The following is a 23386-nucleotide window of genomic DNA, read 5'->3' as shown; positions in this document are numbered from 1 at the left end:
TGAGAAAAATGAAGCTATAAGAGTTATTTAGCATTCTCAAAGTCATAAATTTACTTACTAAGAAACCAGAATTCAGTTCCTTGCATGTGTGACTTTAAGGTCCAATTATTTTTACCACATCATAGAACCTCCAGTACTGACAGAGCCAGAAGCCTAATGGTCATAGCTATGACATCAACTTTAACTATACACGTGAAATATGCCCTGGCCGGTTTGGCTCAGTTGTTAGAGTGTCGGCCCGTGGACCAAAGAGTCACAGGTTCGATTCCGGTCAAGGGCACATACCTCGGTTGCGGTTTGGTCCCTGGCCCTGGTCAGGGTGTCTCTCTCACGTTGATGTTTCTTTCCCTCTCTCTTTCTCTCTCTCTCTCGCCCTCCCTCCCTCTCTATCTGAGATAAATAGAAAAATATCCTCAGTTGAGGATTAAAAAATATACATACACACACACACACAAACATGTATATATATATATGAAATATATATGAAATGAAAAGTGTAAGAGTCTTAACAAAATCATTCTATCCAATTGTAATAGAAAAAGATATATTGGCTCACAGATTAAAAGTGACAGGTACTCAATTCTAAGATCTGGGTCACTTAGTGGGCCTACCAATTTTGACTTCATTTTCCCTCAGAGGGACCTTCAAGTGGCCAACTCTAGCAGCAGGGCACTAGAAATATCTCTCTACCTCCCATCACACTCAGCACAGAGGTTCTACCCCAGTAATCAATGTAATGCCAACACTGTCCGGGTGATGACCTAAGAACTAGAGCTAAATCCCTGACTACACATGACTTAATCTACTATGTTTTACTTTGTTCTACCAACCTGCCTAACTTTTCTTACGCAGAGTATCTTTCTCCCAGCCTTAAGAGATTACATATATTACATATACATGTTACATATATATGTAATATTACTTGTATAACATATATAACACATACATAAAGGCACAAGTCAAACTCTGGAAAAGCAGTGAGCTGAAACCAAGACTGCTTGTGAAAAGGAAAACGACAGGCAAGGAAGAGAGGAGGCAAATGCCTTTAAATAAAAATGCTTTCAAATGTCCTCAGTGTGACTTCCGGTCAAGATGGCAGAGCAGGTGAACGGGGTACTGACATCCTCCCATGACTACATCAAAATTACAACTAAACTATAGAGCGACCATCATGGAGAACTGCCTGAAATCTAGTTAACAGAAATCGTATAACTAAGGATGTACGGAAGAAGCCACATGGGAACAGGCAGGAGGGGCTAAGACTCGGAAGGAGCTGGTCCCACATCCACAAGTGGCCATTTAACCAGGAGGAAGATCTGGCCCTTTAACCCTGAGGAAGGTGGAGCCCCAGCCCTATAGCAGGCTCCCCAGCACAGAGAAGAAAAATGAGTAGTTGGAGGAGGAGGAGGAGGAGGAGGAGGAGGAGGAGGAGGAGGAGGAGAATATGAAAAATAAAATGTCAGTAAATACATATCTATCAACAATTACTTTAAATGCAAATTAATTAAATGCTCCAATCAAAAGACATAGGGTGGCTGAATGGATAAGAACACAAGACTCGTACATGCGCTGTTTACAAGAAACTCACTTCAGATAGAAAGACACATAGACTGAAAATAAATGGATAGAAAAAATATTTCATGAAAATGGAAAAGAAAAAAGCATGGGTAGCAATACTTATACCAAACAACATAGACTTTCAAACAAACTCTATAACAAGAGACAAAGAAGGACCCAGCAATGCCACTTCTGGGTATTTATCTGAAGAAACCCAAACACTAATTTGAAAAGACATATGCATCCATATGTTCGCAGCACCATTATTTATAACAGCCAAGATATGGAAGCAACCTAAATGGCCAAAATAGATGAATGGATAAAGAAGAAGTAGTACACATATACAATGGAATATTACTAAGCCATAAAAAAAGAATAAAATCTTGCCATCTGCAACAACGTAGATGGATGTAGAAGGTACTGCGCTGAGTGAAATAAGTCAGGGAAAGACAAATACCATGATTTCACTCAGATGCCAATCAAAAAAACAAAATAAGTGAACAAAACAGAGACAGACTCAAAGATATAGAGAACAATTTGACAGTTGTCAGAGGGGAGGAGTTGGAGGGCTGGGTGAAAAAGGTGAAGGGATTAAGAAATACAAATCGGTAGTTACAAAATATTCATGAGGATGTAAAGTACAGCATAGAAATACAGTTGATAATATTGTCATATTTATGCATGGTGCCAGATGGGTACTAGATGTATTGAAGTGATCACTTCGTAAGTTATAAAGATGCCTAACCACTGGGTTATATACATGAAACTAATATGATATTGTACATCAAGTATAACTGAAAAATTAAAAAAAAGAATTATTTTTAAAAGTAAAAATAAATGTCCTCAGTATATCTGTCAGTCTCTCCAGAAAAGAATTTCTCCGAGGATCCCTCAGCTTGTTAGTAGCACATCTTTAAATGAACAGAACTTAGAAGCCATGAGGTGGATGGGGCATAACCCAGGATACAGTCAACAAGGGAATTCGTCCATTTACTCTTTCATTTGATCAGTATTTCTTGAGTGCTTCCCCTGTGCTAGGAACCACATCCATGCTAGAAGTATAAAGATAAAAGAAAGTGATCACCTAAGGAGCCCACAAGTTTTTCTCAAATCTGGGGAGGTCATTATAATCATGATTTACGTGCTCTAGATACAGTGATACCTCGGTTCTCGAACATAATTCGTTCCAGGAGGACGGTCGAGAACCAAATTGTTCGAGAACCGAAGCAATGAAACCCAATAGGAAATAATGGAAACTGGATTAATTCGTTCCAAGCCCCAGAAAATGCCTACTTACTGGCCTAATTTGTATATAATATGTAGAAAAACATAAGTCTCAACAAGAAATAAAAGTGTACAGTATGTCTAAGGGTTAAATTCAGTGTAAAGCGTGACTCTCTCCACAAAGCGTGACTCTCTCTCTGCACTCACACTGATGGCGCAAGCAAGGCGCGCTGGGCCGAATGAACGCCATTCGGCTCAACTCGGCTCATCTCGGAAGTTCGAGTTCCAAATATTTGTTCGGATTCTGAGACAAAAGTTTCTCGAATCTCCTGGTTGAATACCGATTTGGTCGAAAGTCAAGGCGTTCGAGAACCGAGGTATCACTGTATATTGAATGAGTGTAATTACAATGCAGTGTGATTTCTGCTGTGACTGGGCTGTGAGCAGCAGGCATGCAAACACGTACAAAGAATACCTAAAGCCCAGATCTGGTGATTCAGTGTCAGGGTGAGGAATAGTTATGGAAACCTCTGAGTTATTCAGGCTGAGCATTAAAAGATGACAATGCAGAAGGGGTGGGGAACAGTTGTTCCAGAGAGAACAGCAGCTTGCTAACTCATGGATGCACTGATGATGGGGAGAAGAGGGTGAGGCGAGCAGGAGAGAAGAAATGCAAAGGCCCTGGGGTGATGGCTCCCCAGACAAAGGTAGATGGAAACCTCAAAGCAATGAGAGATTTGAAGCAAGAGACTAACAATCATATTTTACTTCTCTTTCTTTTTATTATCTATTTTTAATTTTTGTCTTCACTGTCACAGATACCTCTACTGCCTATAGAAAGAAGGGCATAATTAAAACTGGGCACATTCTAGGGTATGTGTGTGTGTAGATTTTTAGCACTTTGAAAATCTACCCTCTAATCAGGAATCACCGTGGTTTGTTTCCCCACATTTGATTTAAGGAAGAAGATATCCTTTGTTTCTCAAAATAAAATTTGTTTAATATCTCTGACACAGACTTTAAACTTAATTTTAAACCACATCAAACACAGCTCAATCCCAATAGGTCCTATATTTAGTTTTTAACAAGTCAGTCACCAGACCATTTAAGGCAAATTATCTCACTCTTCTTAGACTCACTGTCGTAATTTATAAACAAAGGAAAGTAATTCTCAGGTCTCTCGACCACTGCAGAGAAAATAAATTTTAATAAATTATTGTGAGTCTTTTCAAAAAAAGAGATGAGTTTAGCCAAGCCAGTGTGGCTCAGTGGATTGAGTGTTGTCCCATGGACTGAGAGGTCCCGGTTCGATTCCTGATCAGGGCATATGCCTGGGCTGCGGGCTCGATGCCCAGTAGGGGGCGTGCAAGAGGCAACCAATCAATGTATCTCTTTCACATCAATGTTTCTCTCTCTCTCCCCCTTCTTCTTTCTCTAAAAAATTAATAAAAACATTTTTTTAAAAAAAGAGATGAGTTTATTATAAACTTATTTTACAATGGTTTCTAATATGTAAATCTTAAGTCAATACTCTACACAGAACAGTAAACAATTCCTTTATTCTTATAATTCTGACTCAAAGTCATATTGCAGTCTAAACAAGAGAGTGATATCTTTCTACCATGAAATTCTAATCGTGGGATTCTGCAAGCCCCTTTGTAACATTTTTCTTAAAACTTCCAAATAATTTCCCTCTGCTTATTGTTTTTCTGCTTAGAATTCAATCTTTTTTCTTATCAAAATGTATAACAACACTAATGTATAATAATATATTATGTGTGTGATAAATCTTCTATCAGACCCTAAGTTCTATGACAGCAAGGATGGTATCTATTTTGATCAGTGCTATATAGCCAACATTTATCACAGAGCCTGGCACATGATAACTGCTTGATAAATGTCCATTAAAGTATTTTTGAAATACTGAAAAAAATATGAATGAGCCTTCAGTGAAAGGGTGAGCAATTTGGCATGTATTCACACAAAGGTAAATCTGGGAGTGAGGTCCAGGGACACCGGCAGAGATCTCGAACCCTTTCTTCCAAGCAAAGCCATAGAGAACTTTTTAACATCTGAAATGTATTCATTTGTGTGCCAGCCATTCTCTCTAATTGTAGGTGTGAACTTTTAGCTCAATCTTTGCTATTCCTATAAGGTTGCTCTTTTACTTCAGCTATATTTTTCTTCTTGGGACTATGTTTCTTACCCCTCTCCCTTACCTTGAGTTTGATCTGCAACTTCCTTAGATAATGATGGTAATAATTCATCTTTGTGTACCACTTTATGGTTGTCTGGGGACTGTATCCCATTGTATCTCACGGAGCCTCACAGTCACTTTCTGAGTAGAAGAATAGAGATATCATCACCCTTATTCTGCAGAAGAGAAAAATGAGGTTCCTAAAAGTGAATTACGTGTCATAGCAAGAAAGATAATGAGCTGTACTGGGACCAGGAGTTCTGACCCTAATGTGGACTTCTCAAATCTACCCCCTCCGAAAAGTCCACGCCGACATGCCGCCGTCATGTGCTGACATACAGACACACTTGGAGGGGGGGGGGCAGGAGAAGTGGGAAGAAGCATGACTTAAAGGACAAGGGCGTCAAAGCCGAGTGGAACGCTCCGAGGCGCCAGAATGATCCCCTCTGCGCTCCCTCTTCCATACTGACTAGCCTGGTTGTAAATTGTGTCCTAGACCTAGAACCCAGGTCTTTCTTACCACGGATATATGACTTGGGGAGAAAATGTACTATATTGGGGGGAATGAATAAAATCAAATGTAAGCAGATAGCTCAGTCCCATACCTTCACTTTTCATTGCTAGCAATTTCATTTAAATATTAGCATAATGGCCCTGGCCAGTTTGGCTCAGCGGTGAGAGCGTCGGCCCACAGAACAATGAGTTGCAGGTTCGATTCCAGCCAAGGGCACGTACCTCAGTTGCGGTTCGTCCCGGCCCTGGTGGGGGTCATGCAGGAGGCAGCCAGTCGATGTGTCTCTCTCATGTCGATGTTTCTCTCTCTCTCTCTCTCTCCCTCTCTCCCACTCTATCTGGAGATAAATAGAAAAATATCCTCGGGTGAGGATGAAAACTAAATAAATAAATATTAGTATAATGGTCTTAAATTATTATTTTACTTAGTATAAAGACATAAGCTAAAAATTCAACTTTCTTACACTTAACAGTGAAGGAAACAAAGCAAGCCAGTTCTCAACAGGAAGAAAAATGGCCAATGCACATATGAAAGAATGTTTTAGCCTAACTTGTTATAAGAGAAAAATATAATAATAGTAAAATTTCCTTTTCACCCACCAACTGGCAACCACTTTTAAAATACAATATCCATCAAAAGTATAAAGAAATGGGAATTCTCAAACACAGCTGGTGGGAATACATAAATAAAAAGAAATAGGTAAATAGAACCATTTTGGAAGGCAGTATGGTAATGAATATCAAAGGCCTTAAAATATTGTTAATTAATATTTGTTTCAATAATTCTTCCTAGTAATTATTTCTTCCTGAAATAATCAGAAATGTGCATTAAAATTTATATATACAATTGTTCACTCTTGCCACCAGTATTTATTTATTTTTTTTTTATCCTCACCAGGACATTTTTGCATCCACCCTCAGATAGAGCAGGAGGGAGAGAGGGAAGAAGAGAGAGAGAGAGAAACATCAACATGAGAGAGACACATCGAGTGGTTGCCACCCACATGACCCCAACTGAGGCCAAGGACAAACTGCAACCGAGGTACATGCCCTTAGCAGGAACCAAACCTGGGACTCTCCAGTCCGCAGGCCAACGTTCTAACCATTGAGCAAAACCAGCCAGGGCTCCACCATTATTATTTTTTAAAGTTGAAAATAAAGCAAATAATAATGTGAAATTTTTACGTTACTTAGAAGTACAATTATATAATGAATGCCAGGAAACATTAAAAATAACATTATCAAATATACTTAAGAATACAAGATAATGAAAAGATATACGTTTATCTATTTATTTTTTTAATTCTCACCCAAAGATATTTTTCCATTTATCTTCAGATAGAGTGGGAGGGAGAGAGAGAGAGAAACATCGAGGTAAGAGAGACACATCGATGTAAGAGAGACACATCGATTGGCTGCCTCCCACACGACACTGACCAGGACCGGGGACAAACTGCAACCGAGATATGTGCCTTTGGCCAGAATCGAAACTGGGACTCTTTGGTCCGTGGGCCGATGCTCTAACCACTGAACCAAATAGGCAAGGGTGAAAATATATATGTTTAAACAAGAAGGCAAATTATAGAGCAGTAGGTATAATATGGTTTCAGTAATGTAATACAGTGATAAATGTATGGAAAAATGAGTAGAGGGATATATATAAAAATATTAATAGAGAATTTTTGTAGATGATAAAATTATAGATGAGTTGTTTTCTTTATACTTTTCCATATTGTCTGAATTTAATAAATATGTAATATTTTATAGTAAAAACTGGAATAGGTGTTTTTAAAAGTCTGCCATATTTCTCAATAGTGTATTTCTCCGTATCAATGTAAGCTTGATCTTCAAAAGTCCTCAAACTAAACTAATACAGTGTGATATGGATTATATATCATTTAAAAGTGATTCATTTTTTCAAAAGGTCCCAAAGCTAAATGAAAGTTACTAAAATTAAGCACAGCTCTTTGAAAGAGGAATACTTGATAGATTGATGGATGCAGATAAAGGTGAGGAGAATAACAAGCGACCCGCACTGAGATAATATCTAATAGCACAGGTGCACCAGGATGCAATATTCCCCAGCAGGGCTGGTATTGGACTCATAATAGCAGAAGCCTTTGGTGATACCTCATAAAGTTTCTGTGACAAATAGCAAGAGTAATCAGCTCAGAATTAGCCTAGGAACTCACATAAAGGTTAATTAGGGGAATAGAGACTGTTTACAAGCATCTAAATGTCAAATCAATCAAAGGATAATGGATACACTAACACAAACAAGAACCAGGAAAGAAGCCTTCTGGTTGGAACAACACCCATTGGAGAGGGTATATAAGAATCCCAGAGCAAGGAGAGACGTTCGCATCTCAGAAGCCACATCTGTCTTGAAAACCAAACCAATAAAAATCACAGCCTCCCACCGCCATGGCTTGCTGTGTCCCCTGCTGCTGCAGCGTCCCCACCGGCCCCGCCACCACCATCTGCTCCTCTGACAAATGCTGCCGCTGTGGAGTCTGCCTGCCCAGCACCTGCCCGCACACGACTTGGTTACTGGAGCCAACCTGCTGTGACAACTGCCCCCCACCCTGCCACATTCCTCAGCCCTGTGTGCCCACCTGCTTCCTGCTCAACTCCTGCCTGCCCACCCCGTGTCTGGAGACCATCAACCTCACAACCTACACCCAGCCCTGCTGTGAGCCCTGCCTCCCGAGCTGCTGATCATTGGCTGCTTCATCTAGTCCCTGACGTTAAACGAGTCTACCCAGAAGCTTTATTGTTCACCTGTCTCAGTATCCGCAACTAACTGACTTTGCTTTCGAAGTTGGAACAAGGATGGCACTATCACTGACACCCCCTGCCCCCCAAAAAAGAAACCAGGAGCCTTTCAATGTCATGTAGCAGATATCAGCTACCAAGGACAATTTGAGCAGGTAGATGCCTAGGGATTTCCCAAAGTTGTTCAACTCCTTCATATTAAAGTGTACCTTTCTTTGGGTGTTCGGGAATTCTGGTTTCAGACTTGGATGACATCTTTCTGGAAATTAAGCAGCTTCTTCATGATCCTCCTAATAAATTTTACGTCTCTGGCATAGCACAAAGGTTTACAATTACTTTGGTTTTTTGTTAATTCATTAAATGTATTTATTAACGACAAAAGTTAGCATTTTAAGAAAAACTGAGAACATTTGCAAAACTGAAAATGATGGCAGTCCAAATATTTCATGATTGTAAATGATCTTGCATAAAAGATGGTTTATTATATTGGTATACATGAAAGTAGACTTTCTCTGACTTGTCCTTTCAAAAAAGATTTAAGATAAGTTGAGAAATACTGAACATCAAATGTGATATAACACATTAACTCATTCAGGTGACCTGATCTTTTTATGTAAAAATAATAATAATATAATAATGTCATTATTGAATTTCTATTTTTTTGTATATCCACTGTATGTTCTGCATTTTATTGTCCCTGACCAAAATGAGCTGACAGTCTGGCAGATGAGGCAGATACATACACAATTTCCATGCATTCCTTCATGTAATTAACAATTATTTATTGACTACCAGGCATTGTATTAAAATTTTTAAAATACAAGTGTTCTACCAGTAACATTAGTAAAGTACTGTGCCTACTATAAAATTGAGAACAATTAAGAAATTAAGATTGCTACCATTGTGATAAAGAGGAGAAAGGCAGTCAAAGACAAACTGACTGGAGTTCGTGGCCAAAGGGGTATGGAAGAGAAGAGGGTGTCAAAGAAAGACTAGGCAGTGGAGTTACGTCACCAACTGAGCAGAGAGTTAGAGAGAAGGGAGCAGAGAAAGAGGAAAGAATTCTGAGAAAGACTGAGTTCTGCTCTAGGCACGTCAAGTTTGAGTCACAAGTGGTATATCTAAATAGAGTTTAGGCAGCTGGACTTTGCACAACAGTGTTATAGACAGGAAGAAGATTCTTATCCAGTTCCTGTAGAGGACTGGGCTGCAGGCACACAGGGTGAAATTCCACAGGGCTAGCAGAGAGTGGCTGCTGGGGGATAAAGAGCTACATGGAGATTCCAGAAGCCAGTACTAACAGACATTGAACTGCCAGCCCATTCAGAGTGCACAAGGCTCTTTTAGTACCTCAGGCTTGCAATCAATGTTCCAGAAAGATACACCAAAAGAGTAAGGATTACAACCATGAGTAGAAAACACACCAAATTATACCTGTCCTAGAAAAGTCTAAAATGCCAAGCCTGAGTGGATCAAGAGGAACTTCCAGTAATTTAATTTCCTGTCAGAATAAAACTAAACACTCAAAACTTTGCAATATAATCAAGACTTCCTAAAATATATCATCCAGAATGAACAGCATATAATTAAAACTGCCAGATGTGTGAAGAAGCAGGAAAATGTCATCTATAATTAAGAGAAAAAGCAGCCAATAAAAACAGGTCCCTCGATATACAGATGTTAGAATTAGCAGACAAGAATGTTCAGTCATTTCAAATATTTTCATGGATTTAAAGGAAAAGATAAACAAGATGTGAAAGGAAAACCAAATACAAAATAAGGAGTTACAACAGAAAAGTAAATTTTTACATTTTTATTTAATAAATTAATAACAAGGTAAATTTAATAAATTAAATAAGAGAAGCAAATAAAAATTATAGAGTACAATCTGAAATAAAGAACTCAATACGTGACCTTAACAGCATATTGGAAACTGTCAATTAGGGGTGAAGTCAATAAATTATGATAGATTAAAATGATGATGTAGGGAAAAAAAAAAGATTGAAAAAAATGAACAGAACCTGAGAAGCCCGTGGGACATTATTAAGTGACTCCACACATATGAAATTGGAGTTCCAAGTAGAGCAGAACATTTTGGGAATAAAAGGCTGAACATTTTCCAAATTTATTGACATTTTATTATGAAATTATATTGTCTACTTCCAGAATTTTTAATTTTCATAAAATTGGCACCTTTAAGAATGAATAGACTTCCGGTCAAGATGACGGGTAGATAAACATAGTATCACGTCCTCCCACAACTACATCAAAGTTACAGCTAAACTACAGAACAACCATCATTCAAAACCGCCTGAAATCAAGCTGAATGGAAGGCCTACAACTACGGAATTAAAGAAGCAGCCACATCCAGACTGGTAGGAGGGGCGGAGGCGGACGGGCTGGTCCCACACCCACGTGTGGCGGATAAAAATCAGGAGGACACCTCGGCTGGGAAGGTCCTCTCTGAGGACTGAGGGGGTCCCCGTCCCACACCAGGTGCCCCGCTCAGGGTTCCAGTGCCAGGAAGAGAATCCCCGTAACTTCTGGCTGGAAAAACCAGTGGGAACTGAGGCTCAGGGAGGCTGAGGCAGCTGGAGTCCCAGGCAGTTCCTCTTAAAGGGCCCGTGCATGGACTTCTCGAACTCACTCCCTCCAAGCATGGAGGGGAGGCAGCTCTAGGGGTGCCAGAGACATATAAGGAAGAACTAAGCTGTTTGGCATTGGAGCAAGGACTGGAGAGGGGGCTTTCTCCAGGACAAATGTGCTGTCAGAGGCCTTTGCTCCGTTGGTGAGCCCTTCCTTCACAAGGCTGGCAGACAGCTGCCATATCTGGAACTCTAGCAACCTGGCTCATACTGGTTGCCCCACCCTGGTGATTCTCTGAGGCCCCACCCCACCCAACTTTCAGGCCCACCCAAGCTGTTACCAGTTGCTTCACCATAGGATTGGCCTGTTTTGGATCCTGCTTCAGGTTTTCCTAAATTCTTTCAAATGAGCAGTATCTGGTCTCAGCTAGCCCCATACCTCCCATTAAGTAATACATAGAAACAAACGCAGGGAGGAAGCCAAAATGAGGAGACAAAGAAACAGGTCCCAAATGAAAGAACAGAAAAAATCTCCAGGAAAAGAACTAAGCGAAATGGAGATAAGCAACCTAACAGATGATGAGTTCGAAATACTGCTTATAAAGATGCTCAATGAACTTAGTGAGAACCTCAGCAAACTTAGTGAGGGCCTCAAGAGCACAAAAGAGGACCAGTCAGAAATGAAAGAGGCACTAACTGAAATAAAGAATAATTTACACAGATTCAATAGTAGAGTACGTAAAGCCAAGAAGCAAACCATCGATTTGGAATATAAGGAAGCAAAAAACGCCCAATCAGAACAGCAAAAAGAAAAAAGAATCCAAAAAAATGAGGATAGTGTAAGGAGCCTCTGGGACAACTTCAAGCATGCCAACATTCGCATCTTGGAGGTGCCAAAAGGAGAAGAGAGAGAATAAGAAATCGAAAACCTATTTGAAACAATAATGGCACAAAACTTCCCTATTTTAGTGAAGGAAACAGACATACAAGTCCAGGAAGCACAGAGGGTCCCAAACAAGATGAACCCCAAGAGGCCCACACCAAGACACATCATCATCAAAATGCAAAATGTTCAAGACAGAGAATCTTAAAAGCAGCAAGAGAAAAGCAGTTAGTTACCTACAAGGGAGCTTCCATAAGACTGTCAGCTGATTTCTCAAAGGAAACTTTGCAGGCCAGAGGGAGTGGCAAGAAATATTCAGAGTGATGAGAAGCAAGAACCTACAACCAAGATTGCTCTGTCCTGCAAAGCTGTCATTTAGAATCAATGGCCGTATAAAGAGTTTCCCAGACAAGAAAAAGTTAAAGGAGTTCATCACCACCAAACCGTTATTATATGAAATGTTGAAGGGTCTTTTTGAAGAAAAAGATAAAATATATGAACAAACAAAATGGCAATGAATACATATCTACTGACAATGGAATCTACAAACAAAATGAACAGGCAGAACAGAAACATTCTCATAGATACAGAGAACATTTTGTTGGTTGCCAGATGGGAGGGGGATTGGGGGAATGGGTGAAATAGGTGAAGGGATTAAGAAGAACAAATTGGTTGCTAGACTGACAAACCTCAAAGGGAAGGGGAGTTTGGGGGGTGGGAAGAAATAAACCAAAGAACTTATATGCATAACCAATGGACACAGACAACAGTGTGGGAAAAGGCAGGAGGGGGGCGGGAGTGGGGAGAAGGGGATCAATGGGGGAAAAATGAGGAACATCTATAATACATTCAACAATAAAGATTTTTTAAAAATGAATGAATGCAAATATCTTCCCCCATTTGGTGGGTTACCTTTTGGGTTTGTTGGTGGTTTCTTTTACTGTGCAGAACTTTTTTATTTTGATATAGTCTCATTCTTATTTATTTATTTATGCCTTTATTTCCTTTGCTTTTGGGGTCAAATTCATAAAATCCTCTCTAAGACCAAGGTCCATAAGTTTAATACCTATTTTTTTTATGTAATTTATTGCTTCAGGTCTTATATTTAGGTCTTTGGTCCATTTCGAGTTAATTATTGTATATGAGAACAAACAGTAGTCTAGTTTCATTCTTCTCCATGCAGCTTTCCAATTTTCCCAGACATATATTGAGGAAGCTTTCTTTTCTCCATTGCATGTCTTTGGCTCCTTTGCTAAAAATTATTTGTCCATATACACGTGGGTTTATGTCTGGACTCTCAATTCTGTTCCATTAGTCTGTGTGGCTGTCTTTCTGCCACTACCATGCTATTTTGATTATTGTCACTTTGTTGTACAGCCGGCTCTTGTTTATCGCAGCTAATCAGTTCCAGACTCTACTGGGATAAATGAATTTCTGCGAAGTAGGATTCTTTATTTATATATAGTCGTCCCTCGCCACTTCGCACTTTGACGTTCGCAGCTTCACTCTATCGCGGTGTTTGCAAATACCATACTATATACTATATTTGAAAAAACCCCGATAGAGTGAAGCCGCGAACTCTGAAGCACAAAGTGGTGAGGGACGACTGTATAATTTGGCATCACAAAGTGTGATCCTCTGACTTCGTTCTTTGTTCTCAGGGTTGCTTTGGCTATTCAGGGTCTTTTGTGGTTCCTAAAATATATAAAAAGCTCATTCACTTCAATACCAACCACACAAACAATCCAATTAAAAAATGGGCAGAGGACCTGAACAGACTCTTTTCCCAAGAAGACATACAAATAGCCAACATATATATGAAAAGAAGCTCAACTTCACTAGGAAAATTCAAATCAAAACTACAATGAGACACCACTTGTTAGAATGGCTATTTTCAACAAGACAAATAAGAACAAGTATTGGAGCCTTGGCTTAGCTGTTAGAGCGTCGGCCTGTGGTCCTGAGAGACCCGGGTTTGGTTCCCGCTAAGGGCGTGTACCTCGGTTGCAGTTTGTCCCCGGCCCTGGTCGGTCGTGTGGGTGGCAGCCACTCGATGTGTCCCTTCACGTCGATGTTTCTCTCTCTCTCTCTGTTCCTCTCCCTCCCACTCTATCTGAACAAAAACTGGAAAAATGTCCTCGGGTGAGGATAAAAAAAAAAAAGAACAAGTATTGGAGAGGATGCAGAGAAAAAGAAACCCTCATACACTGCTAGTGGGAACATAAATTGGTAGAGCCACTAAGAAAACAATATGGAGTTTCCTCAAAAAATTAAGAATAAAGTTACCATATGACCCAGCAACCCCTCTTCTGGGTGTCTATGCCAAAAATTTGAAAACATTTGCAAAGATATATGCACCGCTATGTTCATTGCAGCATTATTCTTGGTGACTGAGACATGGAAACAACCAAAGTATCGCTAAATAGATGATTGGAGAAAGAAAATGTGGTACATATGTACAATGGACAACTACTCAACCGTGAGAAAGATGAAGCCCTGCCATTTGTGACCACGTGGATGGATCTTGTGAATATCATGCTAAACGAAATAAGTCAGATAGAAAAAGTCAAGAACCATATGATTTCACTCAAATGTGGGATATAACACTGAAAGCAACAAATAAACAAACAAGACAAACAAAAACTCATAGATACAGACAACAAAGAGTGTGGTGGTTATCAGAGACAAGGGGGTGGGGGAAGTAGTAAAACACAAAGTAGGATAAATACATGGTGACAGAAGAAGAGTTGACTTTGGATGGTGGGCACACAATGCACTATACAGATCATGTACCATAGAATTATATACTTGAAACTGACATAATTTTATTAACAAATGTCACCTCAATAAATTTTTAAAAAATGAATGAATGAGCCTGGCCAGTGTGGCTCAGTGGTTGACCATTGACCCATGCACCAAGAGGTCGCGGGTTGGATTCCTGGTCAGGGCACATGCCCAGGTTGTGGGCCTCACCCCCAGTGGGGTCATGCAGGAAGTGGCCAATCGATGTTCTCTCTCATCGATGTTTCTATCTCTTTCTCTCCCTTCCTCCCTCTCTAAAATCAATAAAGAAAAAAAAAAAAATGCTTGAACGAATGACAACCGTTCCATATCTTAGAATAAAAGGCTTCCATAGCTTGGTTGACCCTACTCTGAAGTATAATCACTGAGGATTTTCAAAGACTAAAAGATTGTAACTTACAATTTATATTTCACTCTTATTAGAGATAAAGAAAAAAAATTAGTATCTTTTAATCTAAAGATGAGGCATAGGAAATGTAGGGAAGGCATGTTTCAGGACATTAAAAATCACAGCTCCAAGTCTTGATAACCAACAAAAGGTCTGGTGTTTCATTTATATGTTGGCCTGGAGGGCACAGATCATACGCACACTTAAACCCAGTACCCACAGCCCTCCTCTGCCACGTGAGCACAGCAGGAGCACAAAAGCTTCGCAAATATTGATAATCACACAGAACATGTTTATGGGGGTGGCACAAACAAGTCAATGGTATTTAATGCATTGTAATATTAATTTGAAAAGGAGACAAGAACAATTTTCAATGCACAGCATCAAAATCTGTGGAAATGCGATTTTCCTTGTTTGTAATCATTTGTATCTATAACTACTGACTGGTCAAATTTCCTCTTTCTTGCCTTATTTTTCAAAAGGACAACGCTTCCTATGAAGACTTTCTGAAACAAGTATTATATACTACTGGCACATGGAAATGGTGTCTTTATTTAGTGACCTGAAGTTATGCCTCTTTTATGAGGCATGCAGCTCTTGCTCAGCAAATAAACAACACTAATGAATGTTCATCTGAAAACTGGCACCAACGGCGATAAAGAAAACATCCGGTGCATTCTGTAAGTACCCGTTTGGGGGGATATATAAAAGTCCCAGGAGGGAAGGAGACTTTGAGAGTCAGGCGATTGACTTTTGCCACTGATCTTTGTTCCTCGCCTCTAAAAGGATGACTTCTGACTGTCCCCCCACATGCTGCTCTTCTGAGTCCCATGACGAGGTTTTTGATGATGCAACTGCTTCAACCTGCTCCGAGGAAACCACCTGTCGCCCTAGCAACCGTGCTACATCCAGATGCCAGACCCCCAGCTTCCTATCCAGGTCTCGCTTGCCGACCGGTTGCTTTACGCCATGCTACCTTGCCGGGGGTTGTAACTGTCCATGCGTGGTGGGGAACTGTGTTTGGTGTAAGGACGGGGTGTTCAACAACAATGAGAAGGAGACCATGCAGTTCCTGAATGACAGACTTGCCAGCTATCTGGAGAAGGTGCGGGCCCTGGAGGAGATGAACGCAGAGCTGGAACGCAAGATCCGAGAACAATGTGAAAAGAACATCCTGCTCGTGTGCCCCAATTATCAGTGTTACTTTGACACCATCGAAGATCTCCAGCAAAAGGTCTGGTGTCTCACTGTCCTATGCTCCACCTTCCCTAGCTGTGATTTTCTTTATCTTTGTACTAGAAGAGGCTCTAGAAGGAAACCAGGGGATAGGGGTTTCCAAGTGGCAAGGTGATGCAGAGGAAAGGGCTCTGGACTGGAAGTCGGGCAGCAGCCGTAACTGCACTCATTACTGAGTGACCACAGTAAACTCGCGCACCTCTAGACTTTATCGTCTACACTGTAGATTCTACAGGATGAGGAAATCTGTGCTATATCTAAAATGACTTCTGTAAGTAACTCTGTATATCTGTATTATTTTTAACGTAGATATTGAAATGTCATCTTTTCCATCATAGTTCCACCTAGGAATACTTTTACTTTCTCACTGATGAATTTTTATTATCATGGATAGGGATATAGTTCTAATACAAACTACTTACAAAGAAAAATGTAACTGAGTTCAGCTGCCAAGGAATATTGCAAAAACTAAACCTTCTTATTTCTCTGTTTCATTTACAAATTGGTATTCCTTTTTCCTTCGTGCAGTGGCATGGTTAATAAGAAAAGCAGGTTAAAAGCTATTGTATACATTGTTACAAAGACTTGTAAAAGGTAAATAATGGCATGGCTGTTAAATGAATAGATGCTTAGATTTCTTTCAAAGAATCACTTATTACTTTATAATTGACTTCCCAGATTTTGTGCACGAAGGCAGAGAATTCTAGACTTGCTATACAGCTTGACAACTGCAAACTGGCGGCCAATGACTTTAGGTCAAAGTAAGTTTAATTTACATTTGAATATAATTTATGCTCTCTCTCACTTTCACACACACACACACCACAAATATTCTCTATATAATATTTTTGAAGTTAAGCATGCTTGCAAAGCTCAAATGTGTCATTATTTGGGATGTACAAGAAATTATAGCATGTGGCTTCCTTGAGCCCTTGTGTCTGTCATCTGTCTGATGCCCCAGCACTGTGCATAGTGTCCAGCAAAGCAAACACCTGGTGGCTGTCTCCCTCTTTTGTTATGAAAGGTACGAGTCTGAACTGCGCCTTCGCCAGCTGGTGGAGACCGACATCAGCAGCCTCTGGAGGATCCTGGACGAGCTGACCCTCTGCAAAGCCGACCTGGAGGCGCATGTGGAGTCTCTGAAGGAAGATCTCTTTTCCCTTAAGAAAAACCATGAAGAGGTGAGGAGAGTGGCAAATCACTGAAAGAATGTAAGACTGACGAATTAAACTGATAAACTTCATGGGTGTATATACGTTGAACTTGGGTACATGTCGCTAAAGCTGAAACAAAATTACTCAAGACGCTATTACCATGCGGCCTGATCATTCCTGTGTCTCTGAACGTAGCTGTGAAATGAGCCCTGGCCAGAGCTAGACGAAGGAACCGAACCCTTCAGCTGCCGTTGCTTTTGTGGAGAAGGTAACCACAAAGGGCTCTCCTTGGAGGCTTCACGCCACGCCTAGCTCGAATCCATAAGGTATAAAAAGCAGGCTGATAAACTCAGCATATAAAGGCCATTTCAAACAGGGCGTAAAAACCCATGCAATATTTGAATCAATCTTTGTTTAGTATTCTGCATCTATCAACTTTTTAAAATCATAAAATATAAAGTGCATGATTAACCTATATTGATGAAGCTAACAAGTGAGAAGTTGAATGATGTAACAAAGAATATTTTCCCCTTGAACATTTGTTGATGGTAACAGCAACTAGCATGTATTGAGACCTTACTGTGTACCAAGGACTTCTGTAAGTGCTTTACATGCATATGAACTCATATATCTCACAATAACTCTTTGGAACAGGTGAACGTTTTACACCCATTTTGCAGATGAAGAAACTGAGTGATGAAGAGATTCAACGCAGGCACTCTGAGCCTAAATCCCGCGCTTTTACTCACTACACTCCAAAACAAACACGGGACGCCACGAATGTTAAAGTGATTTCTTCCCACCACTGACATTCTTTACTTCATTCCCACTTTCAGGAGGTCAACTTGCTTCGTGGACAGCTTGGTGACCGACTCAGTGTGGAGCTGGACAGCGCCCCCACCGTCGACCTCAACAGGGTCTTGAATGAGATGCGCTGTCAGTATGAAACGGTGCTTGCCAACAACCGCAGGGACGTGGAAGAATGGTTCGCCGTTCAGGTCAGCCCCTGGAGCACTGCAATGACGGCTTCCAGGCCGCTGCCTTGCCCGCATTCTCCAATCATGCCTGTGTTTCAGACGGAGGAGCTGCAGCAGCAGCAGCTGAGCAGTGCGGAGCAGCTGCAGGGCTGCCAGACGGAGATCCTGGAACTGAAGCGCACAGCCAATGCCCTGGAGATTGAGCTCCACGCACAGCGAAACCTGGTGTGTAAGGGAAAGACAGCTCTGTTGTGTCATCCCCGCTTCCATAACCCAAAGGTGGCAGAAAGTCTGAATCTCCAGTGTGCAAGGATTACATTTTCTTGTCTTTCCCAAGTACCTGCTAGATGCAGAAGTGAAAGCTCAGCAGCTTATTCTGTCCCAATAGGATGCCCGGACCTTCTCTCTTGGGCTTGAGCATGATCCTGCAGCACCCTCCAGAGACAGGGAGAGGGGGGAAGGGCAGGGGCAGAACCAGAGAGGAACCTCTGAGGCAAAGGCACTCAAGCATTCCAGTGGGTTTGAGCTCTCTTTTGATTAGAGTCACTTTTCCAAGCTCACAGTTCTATCTGAAACAAAGAATGGTATTCATACTTTGCATTCAACCCCTATTCTAAACATTCTCAGGATGCACACTTCAACCAGACCCTTCTCTCTGCCCGTCCACCCAGGCAACAAGAGTACTATGCATTCAACATTACATTAACCAGTTCCGGTCAAACACCGCTGTGTGCCACGTGAGGTCCTATGGAGAACATCCAGTGAAGCCTCACAATAACTGTGTGGGGTAGATCTCTTTACTAACCCCATTATACAGATGAGGAAAACTGAGACTGAAATAAATAACAAGGGGGCATGCGATTTTTAAGAGGCAAAGTGGAAGCGGAATCCCAGTTGTTCGATCCCAGAGCCCGTTCTCTTCACCTGTGTCACCCCTCCCTGCCACCAGCCCACACTCAGCGTTTCCTCCCAACTGCTGTTGATCCCCCTTTAGCTGCAGAAACATACCGCAGGTTGTGATGGTCCTAGTGGTGGTAGAAAAACTAACACGTACATAGCCCTTAAAATTCTTACAGGCACTGTTCTAAGTGCTTTACACATGTTAACTGATTTAATCCTCACAACCATCCTATAAGGTGGCTACTTTGCATTGCCCACTTTTTAATAGAATAAAACTGAGTCTCAGAGAAGCTAAGTAATTTCCCTTGAGCCACATAGCTGGAAAAGGAAGACAGGGGATTTGAAAACGAGCAACCTGGCCCTGGAGACTATGCTCCGCAGCCCTCTGTACACTTTCTTTCTGCAGACAGAATCTCTGGAATGCACTGTGGTGGAGACCGAGGCCCAGTACAGCGCCCAGCTGGCCCAGATGCAGTGCCTGATCGACAGCGTGGAGAAGCAGCTGGCCGAGATCCGCTGCGACCTGGAGCGGCAGAACCAGGAGTACCAGGTGCTGCTGGACACAAAGGCCCGGCTGGAGTCAGAGATCGCCACCTACCACGTGCTCCTTGAGAGAGAGGACAGCAGGCAAGTTCCACACAATTATTCTCTCAAAATCACCCCGAGTCACAAAGAGGGTTACTGTAGGAAAATCCTGTTTCCCCAAGATCTGGCCGAGGTCAAACCTCCCTAGTGCGTTAAAGGATCTTCTGGAAAGAGTGATGAAAAAGCAGCTGATGGCAATTACATGACCATAGAAATGTTCAAAAATATTCTAAAGTTCCAAAGCAGAATAAATATCATTACATAACATTTCATGCTGGGGGGGGGGTGTCTCTGTCCCTTTGCTCCTGTCTCCCATTAAAGGGGAATCAGGAACATGCATAAGGTAGCATTTGCGAAGTGAAGAAAATGCATAAAATTGTATTCAGCGGCCACTGCTGCAGTGGACATGAAGTGACGACGCTGGGTCCGGGCTTAGGCCGAATGTTATTCTGCAAAGAGTGTCCTTCAGAACACAATTTGCGGGGCAAATTTTGGCACGATTTTTTTCTGTGTTGACATTGTATCCAGCTTTCCCTTGGGATGCTTAATCCAAAATGGGTTTTCCACAGGCTTCCCTGCAACCCGTGTGCTCCAACAAGCATGCCAGGCAACGCCGGCGAGCTGTGCTCCGCGTGTGTGCTCTGCACCGTGGAAAACTGCTGTGCGTGAGCACTCGCACCCAGCCCCGCTGCGGAGGGACTCGGCGCGGCGCCCTCAGAGGGCACACGCGGCGTCCACCAGGGACGTGCAAACTTGAAACCAGGTCAAGGAGGCTTTCATATCCTAAACGTTCCTTCTAAGCATCCTGGTGTATGTCTGCTTTATCACTTCCTCTCCTGCCGACTTATTTGTATATTCTTGGAGTCTGTAAAGCTTTCTTGCTCATCTCCAAATAAAAATGGATTTCATTCCATTAGCGCGGTAAATATAGCTTTGTGGCTTCTTGCTGTGGATGTAATAACCATTTGATGCCAAGGTAATTGTCTAAATCCATGCCAATAGTTTGATCTTCCATAAACCCAAGTTGAAAATATTTTTTAACTCCTCAAATAAAAATAGATAAAGTAGCCCTGGCCGGTTTGGCTCAGCAATTAGAGCGTCAGCCTGCGGACCAGAGAGACCCGGTTTGGTTCCGGTCAAGGGCCGGTACCTCTGTTGCGATTCATCCCTGGCCCCAGTTGGGGTCGTGCAGATGGCAACAAATCAATGTGTTTCTTACATCCATGTTTCTCTCTCCCCTCCTCCTACTCTGTCTGAAGAGAAATGTAAAAATATCCTCAGGTGAGGATTAAAAAAATATGTGTAGATGAACTAATCCATGCAATTATGAACTATATCATGGGAGATAGCTGTATGTATCTTTCTGAGAGAAAATTTAGAAATAAAATGTAATACATTTTATTTTCTTTTTTATAATAAAAGGACTAGACTCCTCTTTTTCAATTTCTCACATGAGGGACGTGGGAGGAATCCGTCATAATCCCACGCCCTTAACATCTACTGTCAGTATTTTTGGAACTTCCAGGTTTTCTATCTTCTAACAGGTTTTTCTATATAGTGATATCACAGTTAAATGTGTGTATAGTTGTGTAACCCATTTTTTTCACTATGTCATCTAAGCATTTTCAATCCTAATAAGTATATAAGATCATTCTCTATTTTAGTGGCTACCCAAAGTACAATAACACACATTGCTCTGTTGTTGTACAGTAAGGATATAGAATAATTATTCTCACACATAGAAAAAGCAAAGTAGAGAACTTGCACTTCCAGAAAAACAAAGCAGAGGTACATTTCCCCATCCTCCCCATTCCTCTTCCTCGGGGGACGGAAACCCCGGAAACTACGCGTACAGAAGCAGCAGACTCGCAAAGGTGGAAGTAGAGGCCAGCATCGAGAGTGCTTGACAGCCAGGCACCACGTGATGGTGTTTCCTGGGCTTTCTTTTTGTCCCCGATCTCTTGTATTGAGAACTGGAGAAACCAACAACCCAAAATCACCGGCAGCTGCAAACAGCAAATTAAAAAAATATCCAAGAAAAGGCAAGTGAAGGGAGGAAGGGAAGTAAGGTGTCCACACGTCACTTGAAGTGACCAAACGTCAGCACCGGGAGACTGGTAAGTTATGTATATATAACGTAATACCTAAAGGAACTGCTTTAAGAGCTATGCAAAAAAATTAATAATAAGATGCTATAAATAAATAAAAGTGGAAGTCTAAAACATATTCAAGTAACCCACAGGAAGGCAGGAAGAAGAAGCCAGAATTTTTAAAAAACAGAGAGAACCAACAAAAAACAAAATGCAGACGTGAGCCCTACCGTATCAGTAATTACAGCAACTGGAAATCATCTAAATATACCAATGAAAAGACAGAGATTGGCAGAGTAAATAAAAAACTAAATATTTTCCACAAGAAGCTCACTTCAAATATAATGAGGTTAAAAGTAAAGGGATTGGGGGAAAAAATACACAATTGTGCATAGCAGCTCTATTTATAATAGCCAAAACTGGAAACAACCAAGATGTCCTCAATATCTGAAGGTCACTGTGGTGAGTGAAAAAAAGAAAGGGAATCTTGAAGGGTCATATAGTGCATGAGTCTATTTACATGACATTCTTGAAATGATAAAATAATAGAGATGAAGGACAATTAGGCTTAGCATGAAGATCTTTCATGAAGGAGATCTTTGTGGTGATTACATAGCTTTATAGATCTTGATTGCAGCGGTGGTTACATGAATCTACACGTGTGATTGTATGAAATTATATCCCGGTAAACTATGGTTAACATAAAAAGATCAGATTTGATACAGCTCTGTAGCTGTATGAATGCTCACTATTTTATTCGTATACTTGAATTACAAATGGATCAAATATTCACTTGTGAAAAATAGAAATTATAGATGTACTAAAAGAAAACATAGAAGAATTCATTTATAAATTTAGAGTAAGGAAGGACTTTTTTAGCAGTGACTCAAAATCAAGAAACCATGGCAAATGGATAAATTTGACTCCATAAAGTAACCGTGCTTGAAATAGTTCATAATTTAAAAAACATATGGGGAAAAAATGACTGGAAGGAAATATACCTGAATGTTAAAAGTAGAATTCTCTGCATTTTATAGTTATTGATAAATGTTATTTTGTTTATGTTTTTATATGCATTCGATAAATTGAATGTATCACTTTTAGAATCAGAAAAACAGTTTGAAAACTAATGTTTCTGCTTCCATACCCTTCTCTCCATCTTGTAATTTTTCTTCTTCTCTGTGTCTCTCAAGCAGAGTTGTTCTCTCTTTCCTGCCATAGCTGACTGCTTTATTTGTTCTGTGGGGCTGACTCCCCTTTGACTCTGCAGGGCCACCCTTCATCAGTTATATGGCCCTTTTCTTGAGTCTTTCATGTCTTGTTTACCACTTGATCAATTTTCATTTTCCTGTAAGCACGTGTTACCTGATTCTAAAATACGTGTTACCTGTAACTATGAAGCAATTCTTCCGAAATGGCAGCTTCTTCCTTCCTTTAATTACCAAACTTTTTGGTAGAGCAGTGGGTCTCTATCACCTTCATTTTCCTACTTCCAACTCATTTGTTAACTTTTGGCAATC

The 23386-nt window shown here is 40.8% G+C and overlaps 2 protein-coding genes across 2 annotated transcripts; both read left to right on the top strand.

Moving 5' to 3' along the window:
- Positions 1–7915: 7915 nt before the first annotated feature.
- Positions 7916–8209, top strand: LOC118634811 (keratin-associated protein 3-3). The gene has a single exon (XM_036269604.1). The coding sequence runs from the start codon at positions 7916–7918 to the stop codon at positions 8207–8209; it is 294 nt and encodes a 97-aa protein (XP_036125497.1).
- A 7502-nt stretch (positions 8210–15711) lies between these two features.
- On the top strand, positions 15712–20445 carry KRT40 (keratin 40). The gene is made up of 7 exons (XM_036269097.1): positions 15712–16158; positions 16839–16921; positions 17185–17341; positions 18151–18312; positions 18391–18516; positions 19598–19818; positions 20346–20445. The coding sequence occupies exons 1-7, from the start codon at positions 15712–15714 to the stop codon at positions 20443–20445; spliced, it is 1296 nt and encodes a 431-aa protein (XP_036124990.1).
- Positions 20446–23386: the final 2941 nt, after the last annotated feature.

This window comes from Molossus molossus, unplaced genomic scaffold (genome assembly GCF_014108415.1).
Source record: "Molossus molossus isolate mMolMol1 unplaced genomic scaffold, mMolMol1.p scaffold_m16_p_19, whole genome shotgun sequence".
NCBI lineage: Eukaryota > Metazoa > Chordata > Mammalia > Chiroptera > Molossidae > Molossus > Molossus molossus.
The sequence above is the reverse complement of the archived record's forward strand: the minus strand, read 5'-3'. Positions and strand labels throughout refer to the sequence as shown.

Excerpts from the sequence above, each read along its gene's own strand:
- KRT40 (XM_036269097.1), top strand. The coding sequence starts at position 15,712 with ATGACTTCTGACTGTCCCCCCACATGCTGCTCTTCTGAGTCCCATGAC. Across the intron at positions 18,517-19,597 it reads TCCACGCACAGCGAAACCTG|ACAGAATCTCTGGAATGCAC; the intron begins GTGTGTAAGGGA and ends TTCTTTCTGCAG. Across the intron at positions 19,819-20,345 it reads CTTGAGAGAGAGGACAGCAG|GCTTCCCTGCAACCCGTGTG; the intron begins GCAAGTTCCACA and ends GGTTTTCCACAG.
- LOC118634811 (XM_036269604.1), top strand. The coding sequence starts at position 7,916 with ATGGCTTGCTGTGTCCCCTGCTGCTGCAGCGTCCCCACCGGCCCCGCC.